The 21,543-nt window shown below is 47.4% G+C and overlaps 1 protein-coding gene across 1 annotated transcript; it reads right to left on the reverse strand.

Annotated features, from left to right (window-relative positions):
- Positions 1-1,081: 1,081 nt before the first annotated feature.
- Positions 1,082-20,030, reverse strand: LOC143818514 (uncharacterized). Its single transcript, XM_077299799.1, has 3 exons — positions 19,233-20,030; positions 16,477-19,166; positions 1,082-1,458 (listed from the first exon to the last, which is right to left on the reverse strand). The coding sequence occupies exons 1-2, from the start codon at positions 20,026-20,028 to the stop codon at positions 17,281-17,283; spliced, it is 2,682 nt and encodes an 893-aa protein (XP_077155914.1). The 5' UTR covers positions 20,029-20,030; the 3' UTR covers positions 1,082-1,458; positions 16,477-17,280.
- Between the last annotated feature and the right edge of the window lie 1,513 nt (positions 20,031-21,543).

Here is a 21,543-nt window from a genome sequence, read left to right on the forward strand (position 1 = left end):
TCATACAGATCAGTGTCCGGCCTGTAGCTCTGAACAGCTCATTTACATATAAGAAAAATTAAGATTTCTCTGGAATAAGACATCGGATTAGAGATATCAAGTTATTATTTTATTCAGCTTCCTATGACCTACATGCCTATGTAGATTATTTAGGTGTGTTGATTTCCATTAATCCAAAACTTCCATGGGTGGATGTCCTTCGGGTGACCAACGAGTGACCAAATCCTACTAATCACAAATTTTTGAAAAATTAGAAAAAATTACTATATTTAATAAACTTACAATAAAAGACATCGCCATATTATGAAAAGACTGACAGATTTCCATTGCTGTCAGTGTGGCTAATCATAGTCATTATTAAATGCTGAGTAAAATATTTAAAGGGAACCTCTCACATTGAATAAAGCTATTTATCTGCAGGTAAAGTGTTAATGAGCAGAAGAATAGCGTTAGAAAGGTACATGGCCACTGTACTGGAAGCACGGCTTTCAGTTATATAGGTGTGCTGGCGCAGCTACAGTCATTAATCACAGCACTGTAACTTGTGGCTATAACCACACCCCGGCACTGACAGCTGGCTGTGTACTAATGTACTGCAAAGCCGACTGTCAATCAAAATGCTGTGGAGTGCTTACAGCTGCTACTCACAGTGACACGATTGATGACTGTAGCCACCCAGAGGCACCTTTATGACAAAAAGCATATGGCTGCAGGGAGGAACAAAGGTTGTTTTCTCCCAGGAGCTGCACTTTCAGTTAAGTCCTCTTCACATGTCCGTTTTCACATGTACTGGAGACGCATACACATGCACACCCATTATAATCTATGGGGCTGTGCAAATGTCCGTATTTTCACACGGACTGTGTGTCCATGTGAACCACGCGTGTCCATGTAGTCCACACATAGACATATCTGTTTTTTACAGCAGCACGGATGATAATATATGCCAAACACGTGCACACAGAAGACATAGAATGGGACATCCATGTGCACCATTCGTGTAACACGCACAGGAATAGAAATTACATATTGTAAGATAATGTAAGACTATTCTTAAATAAAAAAAAAATTTTTTTCTTTTATACGTCACTTCACCAGCTCCTGCTGGTACTGCCACAGCTCCCGCTGGTACTGCCACAGCTCCCGCTGCAGACACATACAACCGGCACCTCCGGCTGCCAACCACAAGCCACTGCAGCTCTGCCTGCTGTGGAACCTCTTGCCGCCACTGCAGCTACGTTCCACAAGGCTCTACCGCCAACTTCGTGGACCCGCCGATCCACAGGACGCCGATTGTCCCCTTCGTAACCCCGCCGAGTTACAGCCAGACGCTTGTCAGCTTCGTGGCCCCGTCGAGCCACAGCAATTAACTCCCACGTGTGCGTGCTGGATCGTTGCCCGCTTCGAGCACCAAATGTAAGATAATGTAAGACTATTCTTACTGAGTGTATTGGGGGACTGTTATGATCCTTAGTGGTTGAGGATCACGAATTACTCCAGCTAAGTAACAAACATAGGACAAGCTCTAGGGAGGTGGCAAACTGGACTAACCGCAAATCTGAACCTATCCAAACACACTAGAAGTAGCCGGTGAACGTGCCTAAAAAATCCTAGACGTCTCGAGCCAGCCTGAGGAACTAACTACCCCTAGAGAGAAAGAAAGACCTCTCTTGCCTCCAGAGAAATAATCCCCAAAGATATAGAAGCCCCCAACAAATAATAACAGTGAGGTAAGAGGAAGGCACATACACAGGGGTGAAAACAGATTCAGCAAATGAGGCCCACTAATACTAGATAGCAGAAAATAGTAAGGGGTCTGTGCGGTCAGTAAAAAAACCCTAACAAAATATCCACACTGAGATTTCAAGAACCCCCCGCACCAACTAACGGTGTGGGGGGAGAAACTCAGTCCCCTAGAGCAACCAGCAAGCGAGGAGATCACATCTTAGCAAGCCGGACAAGAAACATGATGAATGCTGATAATCAAAAAATGAACAGACAAAAACTTAGCTTGTCTTGGAGAGGCTGGGAGCAAGGTAAATCACAAGGAATCTGAAGAGCACTGAATACATTGATAGCAGGCAAGGAACTGAGTATCCAGGTGAGTTAAATGGGAAACGAACCAAGGATAACGAACCAGCTGATGCAGCCAACCTGCAGAAGACAACACTACACAGTACCGCTTGTGACCACTAGAGGGAGCCTAAAAATAGAGTTCACAACAGTACCCCCCCCTTGAGGAGGGGTCACCGAACCCTCATCAAGACCCCCAGGGCGATCAGGATGAGCCGCGTGGAAGGCACGAACCAAATCAGCCGCATGAACATCAGAGGCGACAACCCAGGAATTATCCTCCTGACCATAGCCCTTCCACTTCACCAAATACTGAAGCCTCCGTCTAGAGATACGAGAATCCAAAATCTTCTCCACCACGTACTCCAATTCACCCTCGACCAGCACCGGAGCAAGAGGGTCAACAGAAGGAACCACAGGTACCACATACCTCCGCAACAAAGACCTATGGAACACATTATGAATGGCAAACGATGCTGGGAGATCCAAACGAAAAGACACCGGGTTAAGGATTTCCAAGATCTTATAAGGACCGATGAAGCGAGGCTTGAATTTAGGAGAGGAGACCTTCATAGGAACATACCGAGAAGACAGCCACACCAAATCCCCAACACGAAGTCGGGGACCCACACCGCGGCGGCGGTTGGCAAAGCGCTGAGCCTTCTCCTGTGACAACCTCAAATTGTCCACCACATGGTTCCAAATCTGCTGCAACCTATCCACCACAGAATCCACCCCAGGACAGTCAGAAGACTCAACCTGACCCGAGGAAAAACGAGGATGGAAACCAGAATTGCAGAAAAAAGGCGAAACCAAAGTAGCAGAACTAGCCCGATTATTAAGGGCAAACTCGGCCAATGGCAAAAAAGTCACCCAATCATCCTGATCAGCAGAAACAAAACATCTCAAATAAGTTTCCAACGTCTGATTAGTTCGCTCGGTTTGGCCACTAGTCTGAGGATGCAAGGCCGACGAAAAAGATAAATCAATGCCCATCTTAGCACAAAAAGTCCGCCAAAACCTGGACACAAACTGGGATCCTCTATCAGACACAATATTTTCAGGAATGCCGTGCAAGCGAACCACATTCTGAAAAAATAGAGGAACCAAATCGGAGGAGGAAGGCAACTTAGGCAAGGGCACCAAATTGACCATCTTGGAAAAACGATCACACACCACCCAGATGACAGACATTTTCTGAGATACTGGAAGATCCGAAATAAAATCCATGGAAATGTGCGTCCAAGGCCTCTTCGGGACAGGCAAAGGCAAAAGTAAACCGCTGGCACGAGAACAGCAAGGCTTAGCCCGAGCACAAATCCCACAAGACTGCACAAAGGAACGCACATCCCGCGACAAGGAAGGCCACCAGAAGGACCTAGCCACCAAATCTCTGGTACCAAAAATCCCAGGATGACCCGCCAACACCGAAGAATGAACCTCAGAAATAACTCTGCTGGTCCATCTATCCGGAACAAACAGTCTCTCTGGTGGACAACGGTCAGGTCTATCCGCCTGAAATTTCTGCAGCACTCGTCGCAAATCTGGGGAAATGGCAGACAAAATCACTCCCTCTCTGAGAATACCAGCCGGCTCAGAAACTCCCGGAGAGTCAGGCACAAAACTCCTAGAAAGTGCATCAGCCTTCACGTTCTTCGAACCAGGCAGGTATGAGACCAAAAAATTGAAACGGGAGAAAAACAGTGACCAACGAGCCTGTCTAGGATTCAGGCGCTTGGCAGATTCGAGGTAAATCAGGTTTTTGTGATCAGTCAAGACCACCACACGATGTTTAGCTCCTTCGAGCCAATGTCGCCACTCCTCAAATGCCCACTTCATAGCCAACAACTCCCGATTACCAACATCATAATTCCGCTCGGCAGGCGAAAACTTTCTTGAAAAGAAAGCACATGGCTTCATCACAGAGCCATCAGAGCTTCTCTGCGACAAAACAGCCCCTGCTCCAATCTCAGAAGCATCAACCTCGACCTGGAAGGGGAGAGAGACATCTGGTTGACATAAGACTGGAGCTGAAGAAAACCGGTGCTTCAGTTCCCAAAAGGCCTCCACGGCCGCAGGAGACCAATTAGTCACATCAGAACCCTTCTTGGTCAAATCCGTCAAAGGTTTAACCACGCTAGAAAAATTAGCGATGAAACGACGGTAAAAATTAGCAAAACCCAAGAACTTCTGAAGACTCTTAACAGACGTAGGCTGAGTCCAGTCATGAATAGCCTGGACCTTGACTGGGTCCATCTCCACAGTAGAAGGAGAAAAAATAAAACCCAAAAAGGAGACCTTCTGTACTCCGAAGAGGCATTTTAAGCCCATCACAAATAAAGCATTAGCACGCAGGACCTGAAACACCATCCTGACCTGCTTCACATGGGACTCCCAATCATCAGAAAAGACCAAAATGTCATCCAGATTGTTGTGAATTAGACTTTTTGGCTCCCTCTTGTGGTTACTAGTGATATGACTCTGGGATTGTCTTTCCTCAGTTTGGCACCCACCTGGGTCGTTAGTCCAGGGGAGTTGCTATATAAGCTTCCTGGATCCTTAGTCCAGTGCCTGGCATCGTTGTAATCAGATCCTTTCTGTTTGCTCCTGTCTGCTGGTCCGGGTTCGTGCAAAATTAAGCTAAGTCCTGCTTCTTTGTTTTTTGGTTATTTGCCTGCTCTCATTTTTGTCCAACTTGTACTAAATGTGATTCCTGACCTTGCTGGAAGCTCTAGGGGGCTGGTGTTCTCCCCCCGGGCCGTTAGACGGTTCGGGGGTTCTTGAATATCCAGCGTGGATATTTTGATAGGGTTTTTGCTGACCATATAAGTCATCTTACTATATTCTGCTATTAGCTAGTGGGCCTCTCTTTGCTAAATACCTAGCTCATTCTTACGTTTGTGTCATGATTCTCAATGGCGAGAGAACATAGCCCAGCATATATAAGAACTAGCTCTTGGAAGATGGAATCTAAACTGACCATGAACTAAACCTGCCGCACAATAAACAGTGGCCGGGTAGCGTGCCTACGTTTTATCCCTAGACGCCCAGCGCCAGCCGGAGGACTAACTAATCCTAGCAGAGGAAAATACAGTCCTGGCTCACCTCTAGAGAAATTTCCCCAAAAGGCAGACAGAGGCCCTCACATATATTGGCGGTGATTTTAGATGAAATGACAAACGTAGTATGAAAATAGGTTTAGCAAAATCGAGGTCCGCTTACTAGATAGCAGGAAGACAGAAAGGGCACTTTCATGGTCAGCTGAAAACCCTATCAAAACACCATCCAGAAATTACTTTAAGACTCTAGTATTAACTCATAACACCAGAGTGGCAATTTCAGATCACAAGAGCTTTCCAGACACAGTAACGAAACAGCAGCTGTGAACTGGAACAAAATGCAAAAACAAACAAGGACGAAAGTCCAACTTAGCTGGGAGTTGTCTAGTAGCAGGAACATGCAAAGAAAGGCTTCTGATTACATTGTTGACCGGCATGAAACTGACAGAGGAGCAAGGTTATATAGAGACTCCCACATCCTGATGGGAACAGGTGAACAGAGAGGATGATGCACACAAGTTCAATTCCACCAGTGGCCACCGGGGGAGCCCAGAATCCAATTTCACAACACGTTTGTCTTTTCCTCTTACCTCACCGTTATTATTTGTTGGGGGCTTGTATCCAACTTTTGGGGTCTTTTCTCTGGAGGCAAGGAAGGTCTTTCTTTTCCCTTCTAGGGTTAGTTAGTTCTCTGGCTGGCGCGAGACGTCTAGAACCAACGTAGGCACGTTCCCCGGCTGCTGCTATTTGTGGTGCTAGGATTAGATATATGGTCAGCTCAGTTACCACTGCCCTATGAGCTTTTTGTGTTTGCAGACTTAGTAATTATTTCTGAGACCCTCTGCCATTGGGGTCATAACAGTATGCCAGGCCAACATTGAATGTTTAATGCATTGCTGAAGTGGGATTATAAGAAAGGAAATTCTGAGTTTTTTTTTTTTTTTTTCTCTCTTCCTCTCTTCCTCCCCTTTACCTCTGAGTGGCTTGTGCTTGCTGCAGACATGAATGTCCAGACCTTGATTACAAGTGTAGACCAGCTTGCTGCTCGTGTGCAGGGCATACAAGATTTTGTTACCAGTAGTCCAATGTCTGAACCTAAAATACCTATTCCTGAACTGTTTTCTGGAGACCGATTTAAGTTTAGGAATTTCAGGAATAATTGTAAATTGTTTCTATCTCTGAGACCCCGTTCATCTGGAGATTCAGCTCAGCAAGTTAAAATTGTTATCTCTTTTTTACGGGGCGACCCTCAGGATTGGGCTTTCTCGCTAGCGCCAGGAGATCCGGCATTGGCAAATATTGATGCGTTTTTTCTGGCGCTCGGATTGTTTTACGAGGAACCCAATCTTGAAGTTCAGGCAGAAAAAGCCTTGCTGGCTATTTCTCAGGGCCAGGATGAAGCTGAAGTGTATTGCCAAAAATTTCGGAAATGGTCCGTGCTTACTCAGTGGAATGAGTGTGCTCTGGCCGCAAATTTCAGAAATGGCCTTTCTGAAGCCATTAAGAATGTGATGGTGGGTTTCCCCATTCCTACAAGTCTGAATGATTCCATGGCGCTGGCTATTCAAATTGACCGGCGTTTGCGGGAGCGCAAAACTGCTAATCCTCTGGTGGTGTTGTCTGAACAAACACCTGATTTAATGCAATGTGATAGAATTCAGACTAGAAATGAGCGGAAAAATCATAGACTTCAGAATGGGTTGTGTTTTTACTGTGGTGATTCTACACATGTTATATCAGCATGCTCTAAACGCCTAACAAGGGTTGTTAGTCCTGTCGCCATTGGTAATTTGCAACCTAAATTTATTTTGTCTGTGACTTTAATTTGCTCATTGTCTTCTTACCCTGTTATGGCGTTTGTGGATTCAGGTGCTGCCCTGAGTCTTATGGATCTGTCATTTGCCAAGCGCTGTGGTTTTGTTCTTGAACCGTTGGTAAATCCTATTCCTCTTAGAGGTATTGATGCTACGCCATTGGCGGAAAATAAACCGCAGTTTTGGACGCAGGTAACCATGTGCATGACTCCTGAACATCGGGAGGTGATTCGTTTTCTTGTTCTGCATAAAATGCATGATTTGGTCGTTTTGGGTCTGCCATGGTTACAGACCCACAATCCAGTCTTGGATTGGAAGGCAATGTCTGTGTCAAGTTGGGGCTGTCAGGGAATTCATGCTGATTCCCCGCCGGTGTCTATTGCTTCCTCTACTCCTTCGGAAGTTCCTGAGTATTTGTCTGATTATCAGGATGTATTCAGCGAGTCCAGGTCCAGTGCTCTGCCTCCTCATAGGGACTGTGACTGCGCCATAAATTTGATTCCAGGTAGTAAATTTCCTAAGGGAAGACTATTTAATCTGTCTGTACCTGAGCATGCCGCAATGCGTTCGTATATCAAGGAGTCTCTGGAGAAGGGGCATATCCGTCCATCCTCTTCCCCTCTTGGTGCGGGATTCTTTTTTGTGGCCAAGAAGGATGGATCTTTGAGACCTTGTATTGACTATCGGCTTCTGAATAAAATCACTGTTAAATTTCAGTATCCTTTGCCTCTGTTGTCGGACTTGTTTGCCCGGATTAAAGGTGCCAAGTGGTTCACCAAGATAGATCTTCGTGGTGCGTACAACCTTGTGCGCATTAAGCAAGGAGATGAATGGAAGACAGCATTTAATACGCCCGAAGGTCATTTTGAGTACTTGGTGATGCCTTTTGGGCTCTCTAATGCTCCCTCAGTGTTTCAGTCCTTTATGCATGATATTTTCCGGAAGTATCTGGATAAATTTATGATTGTTTATCTGGATGATATTCTGGTTTTCTCTGAAGATTGGGACTCACATGTGGAGCAGGTCAGGATGGTGTTTCAGGTTTTGCGTGAGAATGCTTTGTTTGTTAAGGGCTCAAAGTGTCTCTTTGGAGTACAGAAGGTTCCCTTTTTGGGGTTTATTTTTTCCCCTTCTGCTGTGGAGATGGACCCAGTCAAGGTCCGAGCTATTCATGATTGGACTCAACCCACGTCAGTTAAGAGTCTTCAGAAGTTCTTGGGTTTTGCTAACTTCTACCGTCGTTTTATCGCTAATTTTTCTAGCGTTGTTAAACCTTTGACGGATATGACCAAGAAAGGTTCTGATGTTGCTAACTGGGCTCCTGCAGCCGTGGAGGCGTTCCAAGAGTTGAAGCGCCAGTTTACTTCGGCGCCTGTTTTGTGCCAGCCTGATGTCTCACTTCCCTTTCAGGTCGAAGTGGATGCTTCTGAGATTGGGGCAGGGGCCGTTTTGTCGCAGAGAGGCCCTGGTTGCTCGGTAATGAGACCATGTGCTTTCTTCTCTAGGAAGTTTTCGCCTGCTGAGCGGAATTATGATGTTGGCAATCGGGAGTTGCTGGCCATGAAGTGGGCATTTGAGGAGTGGCGTCATTGGCTCGAGGGTGCTAAGCATCGTGTGGTGGTCTTGACTGATCACAAAAATTTGATGTATCTCGAGTCTGCTAAACGCCTGAATCCTAGACAGGCCCGCTGGTCATTGTTTTTCTCCCGTTTTGACTTTGTGGTCTCGTATTTACCAGGTTCAAAGAATGTGAAGGCTGATGCTCTTTCAAGGAGCTTTGTGCCTGACTCTCCTGGAGTCGCAGAACCAGTTGGTATTCTTAAAGAGGGAGTTATCTTGTCGGCCATTTCTCCTGATTTGCGACGTGTGTTGCAGAGATTTCAGGCTGGTAGACCTGACTCTTGTCCACCTGACAGACTGTTTGTTCCTGATAAGTGGACCAGCAGAGTCATTTCCAAGGTTCATTCCTCGGTGTTGGCAGGGCATCCGGGAATTTTTGGCACCAGAGATCTGGTGGCTAGGTCCTTTTGGTGGCCTTCCTTGTCACGGGATGTGCGGTCATTTGTGCAGTCCTGTGGGACTTGTGCTCGAGCTAAGCCTTGCTGTTCTCATGCCAGCGGGTTGCTCTTGCCCTTGCCTGTCCCGAAGAGGCCTTGGACACACATTTCCATGGATTTCATTTCAGATCTCCCGGTGTCTCAGGGCATGTCTGTCATCTGGGTGGTGTGATCGCTTTTCTAAAATGGTCCATTTGGTGCCTTTGCCTAAGCTGCCTTCCTCTTCCGATCTGGTTCCTGTGTTCTTTCAGAATGTGGTTCGTTTACATGGCATTCCTGAGAATATTGTGTCTGACAGAGGATCCCAGTTTGTTTCCAGGTTCTGGCGATCCTTTTGTGCTAGGATGGGCATTGATTTGTCGTTTTCGTCTGCCTTTCATCCTCAGACTAATGGACAAACGGAGCGAACTAATCAGACTCTGGAGGCTTATTTGAGGTGTTTTGTTTCGGCAGATCAGGATGATTGGGTGACCTTCTTGCCGTTGGCTGAGTTTGCCCTTAATAATCGGGCTAGTTCCGCTACTTTGGTTTCGCCATTTTTCTGCAACTCTGGTTTCCACCCTCGTTTTTCCTCGGGACATGTGGAGCCTTCTGACTGTCCTGGGGTAGATTCTGTGGTGGATAGGTTGCAGCAGATCTGGAATCATGTGGTAGACAACTTAAAGTTGTCACAGGAGAAGGCTCAGCGTTTTGCCAACCGCCGCTGCGGTGTGGGTCCCCGACTTCGTGTTGGGGATTTGGTATGGCTGTCTTCTCGATTTGTTCCGATGAAGGTCTCCTCTCCTAAATTTAAGCCTCGCTTCATCGGTCCTTACAAGATATTGGAAATCCTTAATCCTGTGTCCTTTCGCTTGGATCTTCCGGTGTCGTTTGCCATTCACAACGTGTTCCATAGGTCTTTGTTGCGGCGGTACATTGTACCTGTGGTTCCTTCTGTTGAGCCTCCTGCTCCGGTGTTGGTTGAGGGCGAGTTGGAGTACGTGGTGGAGAAGATCTTGGATTCTCGTCTCTCCAGACGGAGGCTTCAGTATCTGGTCAAGTGGAAGGGCTATGGTCAGGAGGATAATTCCTGGGTGGTTGCCTCTGATGTGCATGCGGCCGATTTAGTTCGTGCCTTTCACGCTGCTCATCCTGATCGCCCTGGTGGTCTTGGTGAGGGTTCGGTGACCCCTCCTTAAGGGGGGGGTACTGTTGTGAATTAGACTTTTTGGCTCCCTCTTGTGGTTACTAGTGATATGACTCTGGGATTGTCTTTCCTCAGTTTGGCACCCACCTGGGTCGTTAGTCCAGGGGAGTTGCTATATAAGCTTTCTGGATCCTTCGTCCAGTGCCTGGCATCGTTGTAATCAGATCCTTTCTGTTTGCTCCTGTCTGCTGGTCCGGGTTCGTGCAAAATTAAGCTAAGTCCTGCTTCTTTGTTTTTTGGTTATTTGCTTGCTCTCATTTTTGTCCAACTTGTACTAAATGTGATTCCTGACCTTGCTGGAAGCTCTAGGGGGCTGGTGTTCTCCCCCCGGGCCGTTAGACGGTTCGGGGGTTCTTGAATATCCAGCGTGGATATTTTGATAGGGTTTTTGCTGACCATATAAGTCATCTTACTATATTCTGCTATTAGCTAGTGGGCCTCTCTTTGCTAAATACCTAGCTCATTCTTACGTTTGTCTTTTCCTCTTACCTCACCGTTATTATTTGTTGGGGGCTTGTATCCAACTTTTGGGGTCTTTTCTCTGGAGGCAAGGAAGGTCTTTCTTTTCCCTTCTAGGGTTAGTTAGTTCTCCGGCTGGCGCGAGACGTCTAGAACCAACGTAGGCACGTTCCCCGGCTGCTGCTATTTGTGGTGCTAGGATTAGATATATGGTCAGCTCAGTTACCACTGCCCTATGAGCTGGTTTTTTGTGTTTGCAGACTTAGTAATTATTTCTGAGACCCTCTGCCATTGGGGTCATAACACCAGATACACAATCATAAATTTATCCAGATATTCTCGGAAGATGTCATGCATGAAGGACTGAAACACAGAAGGAGCATTAGAGAGTCCAAAAGGCATCACTAAGTACTCAAAATGGCCTTCGGGCGTATTAAAAGCTGTTTTCCATTCATCTCCCTGCTTAATGTGCACAAGGTTATACGCACCACGGAGATCTATCTTGGTGAACCAACTGGCACCCTTAATCCGAGCAAACAAATCAGACAATAGTTGCAAAGGATACTGAAATTTGACTGTGATTTTATTCAGAAGACGATAATCTATACAAGGTCTCAAAGAACCATCCTTCTTGGCCACAAAAAAAAATCCTGCACCAAGAGGGGAAGAGGATGGGCGAATATGTCCCTTCTCCAAAGACTCCTTTATATAACTCCGCATAGCGGCATGCTCTGGTATAGACAAATTAAAAAGTCGTCCCTTAGGGAATTTACTACCAGGAATTAAATTTATAGCACAGTCACAATCCCTATGAGGGGGCAGGGCACTGGACCTGGGCTCATTAACTACATCCTGGTAGTCAGACAAAAACTCAGGGACCTCAGAAGGAGTGGAAGAAGCAATAGACACCAACGGAGTATCGCCATGAATTCCCTGACAACCCCAACTTGACACAGACATAGCTTTCCAATCTAAAACTGGATTATGAGCCTGCAGCCATGGCAGACCCAAAACAACAACATCATGCAAATTATGCAGAACGAGAAAACGAACCACCTCCTGATGTACGGGAGTCATGCACATGGTCATTTGCGTCCAATACTGAGGCTTATTCTCAGCCAATGGCGTAGCATCAATTCCCCTCAGAGGAATAGGAAATTCCAAAGGCTCCAGGACAAAACCACAGCACCTGGCAAACGACAAATCCATCAGATTCAGGGCAGCACCCGAATCCACAAAAGCCATAACCGGGTAGGATGACAAAGAACAAATCAAAGTAACAGACAAAATAAATTTAGGCTGTATCGTACCAATATAAATCCGAAAATAGAATATACACACCACACCTAAATATTAGAAGGGGTGTCAGGGTATGTATAGCAGGGTTCAGTGCCAAGGACATGTGAACCAATGAGAAAAAAGCACCAAAAGAACCAAAAGTAAAGCATAAAAACAACTTTATTGAATACAAAATAATACAAAGAGAAACCACAGGACAAATGACAGGGAACACACCATGGAGGTGGCACCACAAAGAACAGCAGGCAACACTAAATAGAGAGCATCACAATAAGCCTAGAGAAAATGCACCCCAATTGTATACGACTCAAAGTGACTTCAGTAGTGAGGAGGCACAAATAAAAAAAGGCTGTAAGACTAAAGAATGTCGGATGCTTCAAAGTAGCAATAAACAAGTTGTATTACCTGCGGGACCGTGCTGCCACCCACCCCAACGCCGCGTTTCGGCCTCGTGCCTTCTTCCGGGGGTATGGCATCATCAGTAAGAGCCAGCGTTTTAAGTGTTAGAGGAACCAATCCGAAGCGCCGTTACAAAAAGGACCCATGTAGCGGCGCATGCGCAAGTCGGCTTCCAGAGAGCAGAGCGACACAGAGGGCGTCAAGCAAGGCCGGGGAGCGCGTCACCGTATTGATTTTTTAGACGTCTTGGTGGAGAGGAATGTGGATGGCTTACTTTTGACCAGTGTTTTCCGTAAAGAAACATCTGTGAATGCAGTACTTCATGCTTCATCTTCCCACCCACCCCATGTGATAAAAGCTGTTCCTACAGGACAATTCCTTCGGCTGAAAAGAATCTGTACCACCAAGGAGTCTTTTGAAATTCAAGCTGAGGACTTGAGAAACCGTTTTATGGATCGCGGCTATAGTAAAAGATGCATCAAAAAAGCGTACAACAGAGCAAAGTATTCAGACCGCCAACAACTTCTCTTCTCTTCCAGATCGGTTAAAAGCACAAATCAGGTCAGATTCGTCACACAGTACCACTCCAGGTGGGGGGAGATGTCTAATGTTCTGGCCAAGTATTGGCCCATTTTGCTCGCTGATCCTATCTTGAGACAATATTTGCCCTTACATCCCTCTGTTACGGCACGGAGATCTAAAAATTTGGGGGATCACCTTGTTAGGAGTTATTTGAAACCAATAACGCCACCTCCAATTTTTTCCAGTGCACCTGGTCATTCTCGATGGGGTTGCAGACCATGCGGGAAGTGCATAGCGTGCCCCAACATCGATTCTGCTACGCATTTTTTGGCATCAGATGGCCGTGAATTTACCATCACACACACGATCAATTGCCAAACCACGATGGTGGTGTATCATGGAACTTGCCCATGCAATAAAATTTACATTGGGCTCACGACACGTACCCTTAAAGTTAGAACACGGGAGCATGTATGTGACATCTTGGCGGCTGCAAAAGTGGAGAATGCGGAGTGTCTTAAAACCATTCCTAGACACTTCAAATTATATCATTCATGTGACCCCTCTGGCTTCAGGATTAAGGGCATTGATCATCTGATTGTCGACTTACGTGGTGGCAAACTCAGCCGCCATTTAGCGCAGAAAGAGGCGCGATGGATATGGAGACTTCAGACATTACATCCTTTGGGTCTCAATGAAAGCCTTAGTTTTGCCCCTTTTCTTTAATTTATCTATCTCCTTGATCATTTTTCAGCACGCTTTTTAATTGGTATCTCGTCTTGTGTTATTTATTTTAACCCTTGTGTTTATTATTTTATCCTTTTTAGATTAGGTCCTTTGGATCATCAATATTGCGACCTCTCGCTTCTGCACTTCTCCTTTTCAAATATGTGGAATATCACCTGTTATGAAGATTACAGCATCTTATCTATGGATTCTCCATTCTTATATTTGTATTGATTTTTTGTGTTTTGCTGTGGTATTGACGTTATCACTTTTCTATTATTATATTAATTGCTTCTGTATAGTAGTTTTATTGACTTGTATTTTATAGTCTCTAATGTACCTTTTAGTGGGGTATTCTATTTCACATTTCTTGCACTTCGCACTTTATCATATTGCACATTTATAGGTCTATTTTTTTGCTTTTTGGTCCGCAATGTTTTTAATTCTGCTTATTTTAATATTGGCTTGGGTTTCTCAACCAGCGTTTTCCTTCCCTTAGCGCCGCTTTTATTATACTTACCTGATCCTGTGCGCATGCGCGTCGGCGCTCTGTTGCCGGGCGACACTGGCGGCGTCTCACAGGCTTGTCTGGGGTTCGGCGAAGCCGCCGCTCATGTGATCGCATGTGGGCGGGCCTTGGTGACGCGCTCCCCGGCCTTGCTTGACGCCCTCTGTGTCGCTCTGCTCTCTGGAAGCCGACTTGCGCATGCGCCGCTACATGGGTCCTTTTTGTAACGGCGCTTCGGATTGGTTCCTCTAACACTTAAAACGCTGGCTCTTACTGATGATGCCATACCCCCGGAAGAAGGCACGAGGCCGAAACGCGGCGTTGGGGTGGGTGGCAGCACGGTCCCGCAGGTAATACAACTTGTTTATTGCTACTTTGAAGCATCCGACATTCTTTAGTCTTACAGCCTTTTTTTATTTGTGCCTCCTCACTACTGAAGTCACTTTGAGTCGTATACAATTGGGGTGCATTTTCTCTAGGCTTATTGTGATGCTCTCTATTTAGTGTTGCCTGCTGTTCTTTGTGGTGCCACCTCCATGGTGTGTTCCCTGTCATTTGTCCTGTGGTTTCTCTTTGTATTATTTTGTATTCAATAAAGTTGTTTTTATGCTTTACTTTTGGTTCTTTTGGTGCTTTTTTCTCATTGGTTCACATGTATCGTACCAATGGTGACAGGTTTAGCGATTTTTTTTTAAACGTTTAGAGCATGCTGAGATAACATGAGTAGAATCACCACAGTAAAAGCACAACCCATTTTGATGTCTATGACTTTGTCGCTCAATTCTGGTCAGAGTTCGGTCACATTGCATAGACTCAGGTCTCTGTTCAGAAAATACCGCCAAAGGATGAACAGACTTGCGCTCCCGCAAACGCCGATCAACCTGAATGGCTAAAGCCATAGAATCACTCAGACTTGTAGGGGTGGGAAACCCCACCATAACATTCTTAACGGCCTCAGAAAGACCTTCTCTGAAATTTGCAGCCAGGGCACACTCATTCCATTGAGTAAGCACCGACCATTTCCGAAATTTTTGACAATACACCTCTGCTTCATCCAGACCTTGAGAGATAGCCAGCAACGCTTTTTCTGCCTGATTCTCAAGATTAGGCTCCTCATAAAGCAGTCCAAGAGCCAGAAAAAATGCATCTACATTAAGCAATGCAGGATCTCCTGGCGCCAGAGAGAAGGCCCAATCTTGAGGGTCGCCACGCAACAAGGAGATAACAATTTTAACTTGCTGAGCGGAATCACCAGAGGAACGAGGTCTCAGAGACAGAAATAACTTACAATTATTTTTAAAATTCTGAAACCTAGATCTATCTCCAGAAAACAACTCAGGAATGGGTATCTTTGGTTCTGACATAGGGCTATGAATAACAAAATCCTGAATACTTTGCACCCGTGCAGTAAGATGATCCACACTAGAAGTCAGAGTCTGAATATTCATGTCTGCAGCTGAGCTCAAAACCACCCAGAGTTCAAGGGGATGAAAGAAACTAAACAGACTGCAGCAAAGGAAAAGCGGGAAAAAAAAAAAAATGTACTCAGGTCTTCTTTTTATCCCACTTCTGCGATGCATTAAACACTTTTTTGGCCTGCTATACTGTTATGATCCTTAGTGGTTGAGGATCACGAATTACTCCAGCTAAGTAACAAACATAGGACAAGCTCTAGGGAGGTGGCAAACTGGACTAACCGCAAATCTGAACCTATCCAAACACACTAGAAGTAGCCGGTGAACGTGCCTAAAAAATCCTAGACGTCTCGAGCCAGCCTGAGGAACTAACTACCCCTAGAGAGAAAGAAAGACCTCTCTTGCCTCCAGAGAAATAATCCCCAAAGATATAGACGCCCCCAACAAATAATAACGGTGAGGTAAGAGGAAGGCACATACACAGGGGTGAAAACAGATTCAGCAAATGAGGCCCACTAATACTAGATAGCAGAAAATAGTAAGGGGTCTGTGCGGTCAGTAAAAAACCCTAACAAAATATCCACACTGAGATTTCAAGAACCCCCCGCACCAACTAACGGTGTGGGGGGAGAAACTCAGTCCCCTAGAGCAACCAGCAAGCGAGGAGATCACATCTTAGCAAGCTGGCCAAGAAACATGATGAATGCTGATAATCAAAAAATGAACGGACAAAAACTTAGCTTGTATTGGAGACGCTGGGAGCAAGGTAATCACAAGGAATCTGAAGAGCACTGAATACATTGATAGCAGGCAAGGAACTGAGTATCCAGGTGAGTTAAATAGGAAACGAACCAAGGATAACGAACCAGCTGATGCAGCCAACCTGCAGAAGACAACACTACACAGTACCGCTTGTGACCACTAGAGGGAGCCTAAAAATAGAGTTCACAACAGGGGACACTCGCTTTGCCGCGACATTCAGCACACGGGCACGGGTTTTTAAAACAAAACAGTCTATCTGGTTTATTAGGGTATCATAAACCACATCGTGAACAGTCCATTTACACACTGTACCAGGACATCACATCACGTTTCATATCCTCAGTCTGTAGCAACTAAACATGCTGGTCCTCTCCTGACCAGTTGCAGTAGGTTACCACCCAGTTCATAGAACATAACAAGCACCATCAGACAATGATACCTTATCGGAGCTCCTGCTCCATCTGCTGACTCCTTGTCAGTCCGCTCTCCTGGGGAAACTGCCTAACGGGGTTCACCAACTTGCCTGGCCGGCACACAACAGTCAGTCCAGAGCCACCGAAGGCCGGTAGCTTCCCCAACACTGATCATCCAGGTCCACAGTCTCTCAAGTGCTCCAAGAAGACTCCACTCGCAGGAGCTTCTAACACAGACTGTGCCGGACCATGATCACACTGTGTTCTTCAGAACGTCCATACCTCCTGGGACCGTTCAACACAGAAGCCGTGGCCTGTCTGGGTGCTATTCAGGACTCAGTCCAACACCACAGGCCACCAGGTCCAAGCCATGTGCTTTCCAGGAAGCCTCCTCCCAGGTCTTCCTACACGGGGGCACACAGCCCAAGCACAGGCTTCCAGGACCTTGCACTTGGACCATTCAGATCCAACACTGGAACAACATAGGAACCACACAGAAGAACATGTGACCCACACCCTGGTCAGGTTATGTACCTGTAACCACACCCACAGTAATGGATCACCTGGGCTGGTCACGTGATCCTGACATCACTGCAGGTCGATTCTCACGGGCTCAATACGACTCCGTGCACATACCGGGGAGACCATGCAGCGCCCCCTACCTGTTACAGGGGTCACTATATCACATATCCCCCCCCTCTGTTTGTGGGGTTGAACACCTGTCATACACGTGGGGTCACGGGTTATGTCACGCACGTTGCCTTGCCCTACCTGTCGAGAGAACCGTCTCAGTCGGTTTTGAGCATCACACACAACCATCCAGTTGTTGAGTTTACCCCGCCCCCAGCGGTCAACATGTAGGCCTTGAGCTTTGGCCCTTAAGTCACAGTCTGTCTGTGTCACCAAACCTTTAGTCAAGTTTGTCTCTTTACTCGACCCTTCTCTCCAGGGTCGCCACCCACGGTTGGTGCGGTCATTAGTCCCACATACAGTCGAGACTAGCAACTGATCAGAGTCTGACCCTCCATCACTACATCTACTACTGTACATGTCCCTTTTGTTTCCTTTTCCTTGGGAAGAAGGCGGCCGCCACCTTATGTTCTGCAGCTGTTTATTGACCTGCCGTCTGTACAGTCTTAGCTGCTCTATTTCTCTCAGGTAGGCCACGCGATACCTCAGGAGCATCCGGATATTCGCTAGACTCTCCTTGGACCCGACAACCAGGAATGACACCATTCCATCTTCACCCACCTGGGCCTCGTCTTCAGCCGGAATCCTCAGTCTCTTCACAACGGACACATCCACCATCTCCTGCATCACTTTCCCAAATCGGCCAATGAGCTTCGCTACCAGAGCTCTGGGCACTTGGACTGTGTCCTCTACCAAGCCCAGACGACTTTGAGCTTTCCTGGCTTGCTCCAAACAACGAGTGGCCTCACTATTCCCCAACAGGACCATCTGTTTCGTGCAGAGGCACTGTAGGTGCATGTCCCTCAGGACAGCCACCCTCTTCACTGTGACTTCCTTAGTAGACAGTATCACCAACTGTTTCGTCTCCAGTGCCCAGTGCACACGACATGCTTCCACTGCCTTTTTAAAGGCCTCATGCACACCCTCGCGGGTACATGCATCTTGCGCCTCTACGGGTACATCTATCACGCACTTGAAGAGCGGAGTCTCACTTTCTTCAAGAACAGATGGCTCCTGCCTTGCCATGGACCTTTCCATCAAGACACCTGTCACAACCGGGTGACCATCTTGTTCTGCTTTTAGCGCCAACTCCTCTTCAGCTTTACCCTCATTACCACTCTGGTACTGGCACGAGAAGTCTGCGACCACCACCTCTTTTCCTTGTAGAGGGCCTTTTAGTGCTTCTCTAAGCACTACAATGTCTTCCTTTAGGGTCTGATACACACTTTGCCATCTGAACAGGTGACCTCTGAGCTCAGAGACTTCCCTCTCCAGCTCATCCACTCTGCGCTCAGCCGCTTGTCTCAGGACCCTTTCTCGTTCGACATGGTCGTTCACCGTCTCTATAACCAATTCTATTTCGCTTCTCCCATCCTCTGGATTGGTGGGACATCCATTACTTGAGGAGGTATTTACTTCAGACACCGCCTCCTTGGTGGCCTCCTCCACTTCTGCACCCTCAGACTCTGCACTGTCAGGGTCGGCCCTCTCTTGGGTCTCAGCGGTGACATCATTAGGTTCATCCCTTTTCCCTGGGACTTCAGAGTACTTCATACACCCCAGGTCCTCAGCATCTTCCGTCAATTCCTCACACGGAACAACCGGTTCAGCCCCTTTGGCTCTTTTACGTCTCCGGCGCCGGGAGGAAGAATTGCCTGAGTCAACCTTATTACACTCTTTTCCACTGGCATCACCGTCTGAATGGGAGTCACCACCAATCGTCACCACAGGTCCTGGACCCCGTCCTCCACCCGTCACCACAGGTCCTGGACCCCGTCCTCCATCTGTCAGTATAGGTCCTGGACCCCGTCCTCCACCTGTCACCACAGGTCCTGGACCCCGTCCTCCACCCGTCACCACAGGTCCTGGACCCCGTCCTCCACCTGTCAGCACAGGTCCTGGACCCCATCCTCCACCTGTCACCATGGCACATGCGCTTGTTACTGGCCATGACTTGTCACAGTCACCCCCAGAGTCTGTGTCACACCCTACAGTATGATGACCCCGCAAGTCACTCTCTGTCTGGGTGTCAGCTCCACTTGTTTTATCCACCAGACCACTACCAGTCGTATTGTGGCACACTTCAGGTGACGTCAGGTCAGTTAGTTGGGTAGTCGCACCTTTTCCCTTGGTCAGGCCTACCTTAGGACTGTCAACTCTAGGGGGCGCCTTCTCAACATTACTAACTGACATCCACATTATATCCACAAACACTTCAGCCTTTTCCCACAGTGCTTCCAAATCTTGTCCTATTACCATAGGATATGGCAAGATTGGGACTACAGCCACCTCATGGTATGTGGAAACCTCCGCTGCGACAATGTAGATAGTGGCTACCTGAAAACATTTAGTGTCGCCAGGTGACACAGAATTTCCTGGAAGGGCTCTCAGCAAAGACGCTTCTCTCCCCGGGTCTATCAACGCCCGCACACACTCTCCATCCAGCCAAAAAGAACACAGTCGTGACTCCTCACTGATTGCTGCCCCTTTTTTGGCTCCGCCCCCTTTTCGGACAAGTGCTCTGCTTTTTGACACCACCCCGGTTCGGGATTCAGCCCCCCTTCGGGATTCCACCCCTTTTTGGGCCATTACCCCTGTTCGGGTTACCGCCCCTTTCTGGGACTCTGCCCCCTTTTGGGCAACCATCTCCATTTGGGGTCACCGCTCACTATTAGGGATACTCCCCACCCTGGGATACACCCCGTGGACTTCCCCACGGCACTCCGGCCCCAGTTCGCACAGTACACCCCTTTGTCTCTGGGCTTGTACTGGCCCTTTAGGAGTCAGCACAACTTGGCAGAAAAGGGAGAGAAAAAAAATTTTTTTTTTTTTTTTTTCTTTTATACGTCACTTCACCAGCTCCTGCTGGTACTGCCACAGCTCCCGCTGCAGACACATACAACCGGCACCTTCGGCTGCCAACCACAAGCCACTGCAGCTCTGCCTGCTGTGGAACCTCTTGCCGCCACTGCAGCTACGTTCCACAAGGCTCTACTGCCGACTTCGTGGACCCGCCGATCCACAGGACGCCGCTTGTCCCCTTCGTAACCCCGCCGAGTTACAGCCAGACGCTTGTCAGCTTCGTGGCCCCGCCGAGCCACAGCAATTAACTCCCACGTGTGCGTGCTGGATCGTTGCCCGCTTCGAGCACCAAATGTAAGATAATGTAAGACTATTCTTACTGAGTGTATTGGGGGACACTCGCTTTGCCGCGACATTCAGCACACGGGCACGGGTTTTTAAAACAAAACAGTCTATCTGGTTTATTAGGGTATCATAAACCACATCGTGAACAGTCCATTTACACACTGTACCAGGACATCACATCACGTTTCATATCCTCAGTCTGTAGCAACTAAACATGCTGGTCCTCTCCTGACCAGTTGCAGTAGGTTACCACCCAGTTCATAGAACATAACAAGCACCATCAGACAATGATACCTTATCGGAGCTCCTGCTCCATCTGCTGACTCCTTGTCAGTCCGCTCTCCTGGGGAAACTGCCTAACGGGGTTCACCAACTTGCCTGGCCGGCACACAACAGTCAGTCCAGAGCCACCGAAGGCCGGTAGCTTCCCCAACACCGATCATCCAGGTCCACAGTCTCTCAAGTGCTCCAAGAAGACTCCACTCGCAGGAGCTTCTAACACAGACTGTGCCGGACCATGATCACACTGTGTTCTTCAGAACGTCCATACCTCCTGGGACCGTTCAACACAGAAGCTGTGGCCTGTCTGGGTGCTATTCAGGACTCAGTCCAACACCACAGGCCACCAGGTCCAAGCCATGTGCTTTCCAGGAAGCCTCCTCCCAGGTCTTCCTACACGGGGGCACACAGCCCAAGCACAGGCTTCCAGGACCTTGCACTTGGACCATTCAGATCCAACACTGGAACAACACAGGAACCACACAGAAGAACATGTGACCCACACCCTGGTCAGGTTATGTACCTGTAACCACACCCACAGTAATGGATCACCTGGGCTGGTCACGTGATCCTGACATCACTGCAGGTCGATTCTCACGGGCTCAATACGACTCCGTGCACATACCGGGGAGACCATGCAGCGCCCCCTACCTGTTACAGGGGTCACTATATCACAATATGTTTAGGTGTTAAAAATGTAAGGTAAGAGATGTTCAAGGATATAGAGATAGGCAG

Source organism: Ranitomeya variabilis, chromosome 3, assembly GCF_051348905.1.
Source record: "Ranitomeya variabilis isolate aRanVar5 chromosome 3, aRanVar5.hap1, whole genome shotgun sequence".
Lineage (NCBI taxonomy): Eukaryota > Metazoa > Chordata > Amphibia > Anura > Dendrobatidae > Ranitomeya > Ranitomeya variabilis.

What these genes read in the sequence shown, in the direction of transcription:
- LOC143818514 (XM_077299799.1), bottom strand. Translation starts at nt 20,028, where the DNA reads ATGGTTGCCCAAAAGGGGGCAGAGTCCCAGAAAGGGGCGGTAACCCGA. An exon ending in TCCAGGACCTGTGGTGACGG is followed by an intron (nt 19,167 to 19,232) that starts GTGGAGGACGGG and finishes CTATACTGACAG; the next exon opens with ATGGAGGACGGGGTCCAGGA.